This window comes from Hirundo rustica, chromosome 1 (assembly GCF_015227805.2).
Source record: "Hirundo rustica isolate bHirRus1 chromosome 1, bHirRus1.pri.v3, whole genome shotgun sequence".
NCBI lineage: Eukaryota > Metazoa > Chordata > Aves > Passeriformes > Hirundinidae > Hirundo > Hirundo rustica.
In genome coordinates, this window is record NC_053450.1 from 56690672 (window position 1) to 56704028 (window position 13357).

The 13357-nt window shown below is 32.8% G+C and overlaps 1 protein-coding gene across 4 annotated transcripts in view; it reads left to right on the forward strand.

The window, feature by feature from the left end:
* CCDC102B (coiled-coil domain containing 102B) overlaps window positions 1-13357 on the forward strand; it is a 136194-nt gene that overhangs the window by 24024 nt on the left and 98813 nt on the right. The window contains exon 6 of one of the 4 annotated variants that reach the window (XM_040073267.2): window positions 4061-4473. The exons of the other annotated variants lie outside the window; for them this stretch is intronic. Coding sequence (XP_039929201.1) covers window positions 4061-4156 — 96 coding nt within the window. The 3' untranslated portion in view covers window positions 4157-4473. Of the gene's footprint in view, window positions 1-4060; window positions 4474-13357 lie in introns of those variants that run through there. 4 annotated transcript variants of the gene reach the window in all.

Consider the following 13357-nt stretch of genomic DNA (forward strand, 5'->3'; position numbering starts at 1 on the left):
GAGGGATTTTAATCAGTTTTCTTTCATGTGCTGGAAAGAATTGAAAGCAGTCTATTAAATCTCAAGTTCTAGTTAATAGGTGATGCATATGCAACACAGCAACAATCTAACATCTATCTATCATATTTGAGCTCCTTCAGATTTTAGTTCTTTATTTTCTGCTTGCAAAAGAGAAGTAGTCTAGATTCAGTTAATAGTTTTGCTTAAGATATCTTTATGAAATGCTTTATGGCACTGTCATCATGAACAGAACAACAGGAAGTAAAAATTTTCGGAAAATTCATTGGAGATAGATAATATTTATGCATGTGCATGCTTACATATATATGTAGTTGCTTTTTTCTTGGGAACATGCTCAATTTTTTAAATTGCTAACAGGAGGTGGTATTTTGAGCATTCTGTTCATCTTCCAACATTTATGATATAAAGCTCATTTTTAATTTACAGAAAAACACTGATCTGGATGAATCTGACTAATGTGAATGAAATTATTTATATCAATGGAGGGAGTTTCTCTAAGCAGAAACTCTCCCTCTACTGATATAAACCAAACCTTGTGTGTTGACAATACAGATGTGAATATTACTCACTATATATTACTGTTCAGAAGTGGATGCTGGAACAACAGACATGATTTTTGACAGTGAAATATTTGAAAGTGAAATAAAAGAAAGTGCAGACATCTACTATGCTAAGCATGGAATTTAATTCCAATATACATTTTCCGTATTAAATCACAAAGGAATTTCTAGATTAACAGCAGATCAATTATTACATCTAGAATATTTCCATGTCCTGGACTAAATTCAGCCATTACATCTAGATTATTTCCATGTCCTTGACTAAATTAATCTGCTGTTTCCTTTGGTAGATTGCCTAACAGTCCCACAGTGAATGTGGATAAAATTTCTTGGTTTGCACGTGACAGTGCCACTACAAATGAAATAATTTTTAGGGATGGGTAGCTCTTCACCTCTTGGAAGTTGGAGGGATTTTGGGGAATGTAAGAAACTTCACAGCTGCCAAGACTTGATTATTAGTGCTCATAGTAACTAATCTCTTTAGTTACTTTCATGAAAAGACGTATTGGAATAAATATGGAAAGCCTTGATGATCTTGCTGATCATCATTAAAAAAAAAAAATCCATTCAGCATCAATTTAGAAGTTGTAAATAAGTTTTTAAAATATTGAGTTAATTAAAAAAAATAGTAAAGTGATAACTTATAATCATAGTAACCATGAGTGTTATAGGCAGCTTTGTGTGGCACTAGATTTATCTTGTCCTGTTTGGGGTCATAAATTAAACCATTTAAAAAAGTACAACAGAAAGTTGCATTTGGTGTTTTAACTGATAATGTCTTTTTTTGTTCTAAGTATTCTGTTCAGACATTAAAAATGTAAAACACTTTTTTATTTTAAAAACAGAAAACCAATTATTCAGTATAAAATTACACTTCTGTTTGCATGAATATCCACAGAAAGGCAAAAATTGCTTGTAAGACTATTGAGTAAAAAAAGGGTATTGACATTAGATATACTTGGGCTTAAACTTTGTTGGAAAGAGTAGAAATCTTTAAGTTTTCTGAAGAACATGAAAAATTTTACATCTGTAACTTTCCTTGTTGAATGTCTCCAAAAATGAGGTATCCAATTTTTTCAAATACAGTTTAGTTTACAGATCTATTAACCATCAGTCTGAAAAATACAAAAAGTATTACTGAGTTTGATTAGTTAGGTCTTTGGACTCTGGAAAACAAAGCAAATCCCTAGTGTATTGCTGTGATGTTTGTAAACACAGAATTGGAGTGAGCAAGCCTGTTGAAGTTTTAGGTTTTAGAATGATCATTTTATTTTATGCACAGTAAAACATTCTTGTTTATACTCATTGCAAATCTTCCTCAAAATTTTATATCCATCTTTACAAATCCTGAAGGATGTGATTTTCTGGTCATTTAAGAGCTAAATAAGATGAAATATTTGCAAAACAATTTTACATTATACTGAAAATAGTGGAAAAATGCATGTACTACTATATTCCACTGGTGTGCACTGTAGACTTACAAATGCCACTAAAGGCAGTGACTTCTGTGTTGTTTAAGACTTTTCAGTTGGCTGAAGTACAGAATGTACTCTTACTCTACATTATCTAGTACTTTGGTAGCTAATGAGGGAAATTCCTATCCCAGTTTGTGGGATATAAGGCAAAAATTACACTAATTGGTACTTAAATATTTTTGGAACATCAGTGATAAAAAAGTATACCTAGACAAAAAGGAAAACAGGCTAAATGAGCCGTTTGTATATTTGGCAGAGACATTTCTCTTCTTCCTTTTTTTTTTCTTTTCCTTATTTTTTTTTTTTTTTTTTTTTTTTTTTTTTTTTTTTTTTTTTTTTTTTTTTTTTTTTTTTTTTTTTTTTCTTTTTTTTTTTTTTTAACAATTGAAAGTAAGACACCAGCTATTGATTTTGCAATAGAGCCAAAGCAAACATCTTTAAACATCTTTTAAGACAAATGTTTTCTGTTCTCTCAGTATATAGATGTTTTACACTGTATTACAACAATCTATGAGTTGTTACTTAGGAGCATTACTTTCTTTAAGAGATTGTGAATAGTTCCCTACCTGTTGTTCCTAGGTGAAGGAAGGTTCACTGATGTGAGTGAAGGTTCTGGATAAATCAAGTCTTTTACTATCACTGTTAACATTTAAATGCTCTTTAATTTAGGAGCAGCCTACTTGGAGGCTCAAGTTGTCAACAAGTAGATCTTGTTAAACACTCTGCATGATTTCTACCTTCTCAAAAAATCTTTATTCTGAAATTACCTTATAGTATGAAGGCACTACCACAGCTGTTTACTTGAAATTGCTTTTTTCATTTGCCTAGTTCATATATGAAGTAGAAAAAGTGATATTCTTATGATCTTACAGAAAATTTAGATACATATAGTAAGATCATCCATTCTGTCCCATACTCTTCAACTGACTCAAAAAATGCCTTCTGATTGTCCCCTGAATCCTGCAGAAAGCATAATAATTTTCAGACATAAACCAGTAGCCTGAATGGCTAAACTGGCTACTGTTAATTTTTCTGTTTAATTTCTAACTTAAGATGCCCAGAAATGTTGAGTACTTTTTGTGGCTATCATAGGATCAAAATTATATACAGAAAATAATTTTATAGTGCTTTGATATGCTAGAGAATAGCCGTGCTAAAGGGGTTTTTATAAAGTTTGATAGAAGCCTCAAGGCAGAGATTTAAAATATCATTAGGCAATTTTCTGTAAACAACATCTGAATTATTTGAGAATTCAAATGAGTTTACAGAGTGGAATCTTGGTGCAGGTAATTTTTCTGTAATAAAATAACATTCCTTTTAGACTAGGTCTAGAATTCAGTGTTCCTTACTGGTTTCAATGCTTCATTTATTTGAGAGGCTGGTGAGATTTTCACTGAGTGAAATGGGGTGAAAACGGTACTAAACATCTGACTCATTGTTTGATAAAAGTACTTTAAAAATTACTTTCAATATACACATTTCTTTTCCAGTGTAAATTACAATAACTTAGAGGTGGATACAGTAAGGAAAGAATTTTGTGTTGTTGCTTCAGCATCAGTTCTTGCAAAGAGTTAACTATTCTTTCCACTGTGTTCATAAATCAGGTTCCTGTTCATATTTAGTTTTATCTCAGGAAATTACATACTTAATGTTCTTAGTGTCCGGCATAAAGTATAATTTGTCATGCTGCATAAAATTAAGATTCCATTTGATGTTTATTTTCCCACAAATCTAATTTGGAAGGTGCAGGATAAGTCTACAGTTTCATTGACTTTTTTGCTCATACTGGCTTCTGGCAAGATATTTAAACTCCACTGAGTCATACTTGCCAATATTTTCGCTGTCTTCATTACCCATTTTGCATTGTAAACATCAAGCAAAACCAGGATTATTTTTTGTTTATTTTTTATTTAAGAACAACTGAAAGATGAAAAGATATTTCTGTGAGAAAGTATGTTCAAAAGAAGCATGTTTGTGCATACTGAAACATATTTCTGCACTCAGATTTTCTGTGAAAGGATCACCATGCCAAAATGGCACCATTTGAGGAGGTTTGTTTGGCCTGTTGCTTTGCCACTGGCAGGAAGAATAACTTGGTGATGAGATGAAGAAGGTGACAGAGGAATGTGCAAATGCGCGCACTTATCGATATGTGTGTGTGTATATGATTGTTCATGTGCATCACATGATCTTGGTCCTAAGGGTTTGTCAAGGTGCTCCTTCCCAGAGCAGGGGGATTGGATCTACATGATCTTCAAGGTTCCTTCAAATTCAGGTCATTCTATGAGTCTATGATTGCATCTTTAATGAAAAGAATTTTTCATAGTTCAGATTGAAAGGCCCGAAATTATGACAAAGTTGCTTCTTAATAATGTATCAGTGTTGTCCGGTGACCATATGTCTCTCTATATCAGAAATTCTTTGCAGTGTATAGTTAAAAAAAAAAAAAAAAGGTAAAAACCAAAAGGTTTTTTAATATCTAATTTTTGATATATGTTTAAATATTCTGAATTTACCTTTTGTTATTATATTTTAGTATTCATTTAGTTGTCAAAGTAAATATTTCTGCTAGTGTTCTTACTTGTTGTTCAAAGACATAAAATCAACTTGGGCTGCAATTACTTGAAAAAAGTAACAAACCAATGAAGAATTAAATGTAACAACAGGTAGAATGTTGAAAACTGATGACATTGAATTAAAGATGCTAGCATTCTTCTCTTAGTGATTCAGTTATTTTTTTCTATCCTTACCTGGACAAGGATAGCAACGTGTCACTTAAAAATTAACAATCTAATTTAGGAGGAGGCTTCATTAGGAAAACAGCCTTAGATAATTTTGTTTCATTGTTCCTGAAACAAAATTTTCCATGCTTACATTGGTGAAGTGCTGCATATTTCTTCAAGTAACAGCATGAGTGATGCCTTGAAGTCAATGAGAAATCTGCTGATGTCAATGAACTTTGGATCAATTCCTAAACTGTGTGGTAACAGCTGATTAGGAATTGTAACAGAAGATTTTTCAGGGACACTTGCAACTTCAGAGTATCAGTATGATGTTTTATTGTGGGTATGACTCAGATAAAACAGAAGACAAGCCATGTAAACTGGAAGCAGTAGACCCATTGCTACAGCCACTTACCACAAGACCACTGCTCTACAGAAATTATTTTATGTAATTGCTTATCTAGATCAAGCAACTAAAGCTGTATATTTCAGGTTCTTACTCTGAAAGGAGAGCTGTATGGAGAAATGTCCTATGCTATACTTACCTAAACTCTAAGCAGCACAACACTTAAATTTCTTTCAACAAAGCCATCTGCTCTATTTCTTGAATCCTGTTGAACTTACAGATCAGAAGAGAAAGCAAGCTTGACTACTGGTTTAATCTGTCCCTTTTAGCATAAATTCTTAATGCTTAAGGATAAAGCTCACTGTGTCAGAACATGGCAATGTTTGGAATCTGGTATATTATAGTGCAATTTATCTGCACTTTAAGTAACAGTAATATAATAGTCTGGTACTCATCAAGGAACCTTGATGCTATTTTGATTTTCCTGAACATTTCGCATTATGTCAAATCAGACTTAAAAGTTTTAATTAAATATGTTGGTATGGATGCTTTTCCTACAGGAAAGTAATGATTACAAATTCTAGTGTGGTTTCACACTATTTAGTATTCTAGTAACCTATGGTTACAGAAAACATCCTATTCCCAGCATCCCTTGACCATTAATCTGAAAAGTCAACAGTCCTCATCTGTAAGATAAGTGAACTTGTGTAGTTCCTAAGTTAAATGTAGAGGCTTTGACTGTTGCTTTCATTTTGATGTATTTTTTCTTATGATTTATTATCATAACTGTAAGTTAAGTGTAGTTAGTATTTTATTTTCTGATCTATCAATTAACATTCCTATTATATCTTAAATATTATAAATTTAATAATTTCATATTTAAAATTAAAATTGGGTTGAACAGTGTTCTGATCTCTAACATGTAATACTCATACTGTTAGGAAATTCTTGAGACTGAGGACAATTTGAACTTGTTTTGAATGTTTTCTAATCATGCTGACCATTATTGAGTTTTCTGTTTCCTTACAGTTCTTTATTTAGCTACACATTTTTCTCAATTCAACAATGTAAAGTGAGGATGGAAAGTTGGCTAAGAAATTGATTGTAAGCAAAAGAGGTATTGACCTTCTGTACAGCAAATAATACTTAAAAACAAACAAACAAATATATTACATATTGCTCAATTTACTATTTTCTTCCAGATGATTTTCTACATGTCCACATTCATCTTCTTATGAAAAATCCCTGTATTTTTTGAGGAAGGGTTACCATCTTACTTTTACAGTACTTATTAGAATGGCTTATGGCATATTCTAGTTACTAAATTAATTTCTAATAATAACTACCTAAACACACAGCAGTAGATAACTATTTGAAGTAATAAGAAGCAAGATTTTATAGTCTGGATGGCAATTAAATTTGTAGGCTTTTTATTTCTAAAAATACCAAAAATGAACATTATCTTCTGTAAATGATATATAAACTGTTTTTGCTCTGAAAGTTAAGAATGAAAATTTAATTGGTCTGGTAATTTCTTTCCACAGAATAGAAGCTCATTTTTGCTTCCATTAAAATCTGTACATATATTTCTACTCACAGTCATACAAATCTATTTTTTATCTTGCTATTAAAAAGAGGTTTTTCATTAGTCAGTCTCAGGTCTCCCAGGGTCTAGTTGGTGTTCCTTATTCTGGGAAGAAACTTGTTGTATTAGGTTTGAGTAGGAAAAACAACAAAAATCCACATACATACATACATGATCCCCTCCCCCTGATAAGAACAGTAGTAACAGAAGTAAGCCAAATGCAGATCATAAAATTTCTTAAACTGGAAAGCTTCAGTCTTGCAACAATACTTCCAGAGGGGATAGAAAAGGGAATTAAACAGAGTTTAATAAAAAGTTTCAGGTGTCATTAAAGAAAAAAATTCTCAGCAGGGGCCTATTCTACCTTCTCTTGAAATAAAAAGCAGAATGTCTGGAATTGAACTTTTCAGCACACAGTGAGGAGTCCTCCCACCCTCCTCCCCCTCTCATAAAGCTAAGATGTCAATGAGAAAAATTAAGGGGTAAAAGTTCCTGTTTTCCTTTTTTTTTTTTTTTTTTTTCCCCTTAAGAATGCCCAAAGTCATCTGACCTTTGAGATTTCAAATTACATTAAAAAAAATACTGTAATCCTATGCCTAAAACAATCTTTTCCATTTACTTAGGATTTTTAACACAGTTTGTTTATTCTGTTGCCACTGTCACCCCTGCTGTTTTCTGTCATAATCCAATCCACTACAAGAAAACATGCTACTCTTTGTAAAGTAAACTAATTGAATCCTTTGTCGTAAATGTCAAGACCTCGAGTTTTACCTTGTTTGTTAGTGAGATATAAATATTAAAGTGTGATTTTTTTCTTTTTTTCTTTTTTTTTTAATTGACTTGTGCCATGGTTATTAGATCAGTTGATTATTAATCAATATGGGAATTTTTGCTTGTTTATTTCCTGGATTAAAAATTTGACCTCTCCGTGCATAGTAGCAAAAGAAAATAGTCATTTTTTAATACATTGGAATTCTCACTCTCTACATGAGTGATGGCTTGTCAAGTTTGGGAGCTTTGGTTGGCATGTGTCCCTTATAAATTTCAAGCGGTCTTCTCCAAGGGATTATCTGAAATGTGAATTATTTCTTTGAATGAGATTAGAGAACATTTTAAATTCACCTAAACCACAGTATAATGTTTGTTTAATCTTCGTTAGATCTCTAATTACTATATTCATCTCTAGTCAAAAAAAGGAAAAGTAGCTTGATAATCTAGTCATGTCAGTCCCACCTCAAATATAATTTCCATTTAGGAATATAGCAAACAGCATCTCGTACGTGCCATTTATATGTAAGGTCATGATTATCTAAGCACCAATATTTTGCTAAACACAACAACAACAAGATAATTTGAAGAGCCTGCAGTAAAAGGTATGCTGAAAAAAATGACTAGTACACTCATATGAATTTAGATTCAGTCTCTAATTATGGGGACTACGGAAACCACTTGAATCTGACTGGTTTTGTGCTTAATAAAAAATATAACCTTCAAGTCAAAGGCTACTTAAAGGTTGCCTAATATTAAAATCATGAGGAAATAGTACTTGAATTATGTTGGAAGCAATGCTTCAACTTTTGTTTCTGGTGTCGAAAATTACTCTGAGAACCACTCTCTCCAGATTTGTACAGGAAAGAATGAAAAGTATTAGACTTATGGGCAATTTCCAGAAACGGGGAAAACTTCTTGAAAGTAGTTAGCATGAAATAGGCTAGAAGGGAACCCACATAGAAAGCTGATATTGGATAGTCTGAAATGGGACAAATTAGTAAATTTGTAGTCAAATTGCTGAAGTAAGCTAGTAAAGCATCGTTTTGATGCAGCTAAGTTACATTTGATAAATTTTGGGGTACATTTTATACCATGAGTGTTACATTTGAAGTACAACAAACCATAAACATGGGAGCGGAATATAGCTGAACAGAAGCTAAAATGAGAAATACAGGGCAGGAGAAGCTATGAGTGATGCTGGCAGAAATTCTGGAGGTGAGGTTCTTTACCCCAGACAGATACAAAAGTTTGTCTTAGGGTTGAGCAAAAAAGAGTTCTTGGAGGTGCTGTTGGAGTGGGACTAGGATTGGGGTGGTCCAGGGAAGGTTAGGACAGCCAAGGGATCTGTACTATGAGGGCCTTTGTGGTGTGAGCCAGAGGTGAGGGCCTTAGTCTCAGACAGAGATGGTAAAATGGAAAATAAAGTCCTTCTACTGTTGCCCATATTATAATGTAGGTATAAGGTCTGCATGAAATTATCTATGGCTTGGATATATATAACATTAGAAAATATGAGTATTTTTTCTAAATAACATTAAAGGTTTTAAATGAAGAATTACTTCATGGATGATTTATTATTGGTAATTTAATTTTAATTTTATGTATATATATATATTTTTTTTTTTTTTTCTGTGGGTAAGTAGCCCTCACCACATTCATTTTATGGGGGAAAAGAGGAGAATTTCAGAGAAATTCTGGAAAATTCACAGTATCTTGATAGATATGTTATTTGTAACTGAGAGAAACCAGCTGGAGGAAAAAAAAAAAAAAAAAGTCACTAGTTATTATGGCAATTTTTTCAAAACGTAGGAGGAACAGATTATGGATTTCCTATCTTTTTTTCCTAATTTAGAAATTCAAGTTTTCATTTTTCCTACAAGGGCATTTATTCTGTCTAAGATGCAGCAAATAAAACTCTGCTGGTGAAGGGGCAGTTACTTCAAGGCTCCTTATGTGGCAGCAGCAGATACCCACAAGCATCTCAGAGTTCCCATGAGTCCCTCAGTGATCCCTGAGAGGATGTCCAGAAAGTCAGGAAGAGACGTAAACCAGACTCCCCAACCAGAAATGGTGGTAAAATATTGATATGTTTGTATTAGCAAATATGAGACAAAGTTGCATTAAGAATAAACACTGAGATGAGGCTAATACTGTTTTAATTTGAAAGGTAGGCAAATATGTTGATATTTAGTTTTTATTATTTTTACTCCTTTCACTAAGTAAATTTGCACATAGAAGATGCATTACTTCTCATAATTATCAAGAGTATGCTTCCCAGTGAAAAAATAAAGGAGTCTCTTTTTTTTCTGTGTTTCTTTCAGCTGAAACACACTTTACTCATAACAAAAATGACAGGTATTTGTATGGACTGGTAACATAGGAGGTTTGCATTTTGAACTACAGATTGTTGAATTTGCTTCTGGAAGATATAAAGTACATGGTTCATCTTTCATGTGCATTAATGATTTGGCTGATCAGGACATGGATATGTTTAATATATCACCTGGCTCTAAAAATGAAAACAGCATTTTTTTTGTATTTGTTTGTTTTAAACAATGGGTGAAAGTCCCTTAGTTTCCAAGACAGCCTACAAATGGTTTAATATTTGGCTTATATATGAGTAGAATACTGAGAATAGTACAACAGCACAAAATGTATCAGAAAAAATAATCACACTCTTCTTTGTTTTTAAATATTTATGCAAACATCTATGCTTTTCTGGCAAACTTACAGAAATGTCTACTTGACAAAATTGTCCTTACATCTTATGGCTATGAGATACTTTATTTATAGTATGTGGTTTTATACCTTCATTGTATTAGTCCTTTCTAGTTTTAACTTCTTCCTATAATTTTGAAACTGTTTTTGATGCATTAAAATGTTGAATAAATAAGCCAGCTTGGTAGACACTGATAGTTTGGGCATTCCTCTAGTCTCAATCTTGTTATGAATTGGGATTACAATGAGGAAGGCTAACATATCCTGCTTGAGCAGGGATGTTGGCCCAGATGGCCCACTGTGGTCTCTCCTATCTTATCCCTTCTGTGACACTGAAGAAACTTCCAGTATTTGTTTTGTCATCTGGTTTGGTTTTTCCCACATGAAAAATGTAAATATGTCTTGTTTAAAATGAGATCAAACACAAAAACCCTTCATAATTTTAAAGTAGAAATGAGTTCATGATGTGTTGGTATTCTCTTTACTGATCTCAAATGTTTAGATAGGTAAAAGTAGCTCCTCGGAAGTATTCAATTATTTACAAATAATTGGTGAAGGTAGAATTTTGACAGGCATTATGGATAACTTTCCATGGTAGACATTGTCAGAAAATGTGTTTTCCTTGAATGAACAGTAAATTCTCCTGAACAGGAGGTGTTAATGTCATACATAGTCCATATGAAATTGAACTCACAAGAAACTGATAAAAGCAATGTCAGATTCAGATGGAAAGAAAGATCCCTAAGATCAAAGGTAATTTTCTCCACCTATGTTCCTATTTTTGAACTTATTTATGCCTCTATGTATATATTATATTTGATTGTTGTAAATTTTCATGCTTAAAGCTTTTTATATATCTGTGGATGACTTATATTACTGCATAGATCAGTTCTTTTAAACTAGCCATACACACAAAAGAGTTTTCTCTGTGCGCAGACAAGGGGAAAGGAAAAAACATGCTGATAACTCAGCAACTTTCCATTTAATGTCAGCATAGTGCAATTATATCAGCCTGCAGCAGACTTAAGCATTTGAGTAGAACCAGGAAGAAGAAATATTTGATTACTAAATATGCTGGTGCAAATACTTATTGTTATGAATATAAGCATTCATTTAAAAATTCAATTTCTTGCCGGGCTTGGTGTCTCAAGATATTGTCAGGCACAATAACATTTTTCAAACTTTTAGTATAGTTGCTGATGGACTAAATGGTGTTCTTGGCAGACTTGCATGCAATAAGAAAAAAAAAAAGTAATTTTTTTTACTGTATTGAAGCATTTGTCAAATAAAAAGGTAGCCAACATTTGTTTTCCCTTTCCTGTGGAAAGAGTGCTATGGATTCTGGTAGTCTTTGACTGCACCTTTTAGATTAAAAAAGAAAAGAATTCTAGAAAATGTCAGACATACTGGAAATAATCATTGCAAAACTGCCCAGTGTCACACGTTCTAAGTAATAATTTTCCTTGCCAGCAAATATCACACCTGCTTACAACAATGCTAATCTTTGAAGCAGGAAAGTTGATGAATTCTTTTTAAGACCTTAGGAGCTTTGGCAGTTTTCCTCATGTTCTTAGAGACTCCTAGCAGTAGAAATCTCAAAACAAACAAAAATAAAACCATAAACCAGCAACAACAAAAAAACCCATTTTTAAAAAATAGAAAAAAAACATGCTCCCTCCCCTGTACCCCAAAAAAATAGGGGTTACTTTGCAAGTAACAAAGATTCTTGAAATTGTTGTCTATCCAGTTGCACATGATTGTCATGCTTTGTGGAACCCATCTTTTTACACCTTTCTCAAAGGGAGGTGAGCAGTGGAGTTGGAACCATTGTCACCTTCCAAGTTCTGTAGATACAGCTGAACTAAAACTGGAAGTGATTTAAGAGAACCAGATTTATCAACATAACTATTCTCTTGTGTATCTCTTTGAACATGCTTCTGGCTGTATGAGTTTTTTCCTGGTCCTACAACAATTTTTTGGGAGAAATTTTTTCTCCTAGTTGTGCTGAGAGACTATCTTTAACCATCTGATATCATTACTTTTAGACCAGTGATAAAACATCTTCAGATCCAGTTCAACTATGTTACGAATTGCAATGATTTTCCACAACTAATTCAATAAAGGAATGTGATGTTTTTGCTTGATTTTGCTTGATCTTCAGGCAGAGTTTGGTTTAAAGTCATTTGATCCAATCTACCTAGGTGCCATATTTAAGTAAACTGCATATTTGCCATTCTTCCTAGCAGCTGAAGCACATCCAATACTTTGGAAGTTGGTGGCATCTCATAAACCACCACTGTGAAAGGGCAGATTCTCTGTCCTTAAATTTCTTATAAATGTGAAATAATTTGAAAGATGGTTGGTAAAACTGGACAATTGTTGAGTTCTTTGCTCTGGCTTTGAAAAGACTGTTGGATATGACATTTTTGAGACAGTACTGTCTGGGTTGCAGAAAAGGAAAATTTGCTTCTTGCTCTGAGTTTTCTGAGTAACTGTGGGGAAGCAGTCTGTAAGAATCAAATTTACTTGTAACTTTTTGAAGATCCATGGTTATTTCAATACTTGGGTTTTTTTGTTTGTTTGTTTATTAGGAGGGTACCATGGTCCTTAATTCATAATCAACCTGTGGCTTATTAAATTTTCAGTTTAATATACCTCTTGCTTAAATTTTGTTGAATAATTTGTAGCATAGATGAATGGAAATTACCTCCATGCACAATACAGTGAGGATATCAAGGATACTGAAAATATGTATTCATTTATCTTGCTTTAGAACATGAAAAAAAACCTGCATAATCATTTTAAGGACAAAAAAAGCATATTGATATTAAATCTTCATTTTTGGTCTACACAAACTGAAGCAGATGTTTTACATTTGTACTTGAATGGGGTTGCTTGAGGTCACTAGTTTGAACAAGAATTCTTGCCTCTCTGGGTCACAAGCATGTAGGCCTCATTCAGCTTGCCTGTGGATTCCAACTACAATGATGGATAGCATTAGAAGCTAATGATTTGCTGTGGTTGTATAAGATTCAGACTGGAAATTAAAAAATAAATAAATAAAACTCTTCTATTCTCAGTCAAATCAGTTTTTATTTAAGATATGTAGATAATCTTTCACAGAACATGCTTTTGGTAAAGAAAATGCCAGTTTTGTA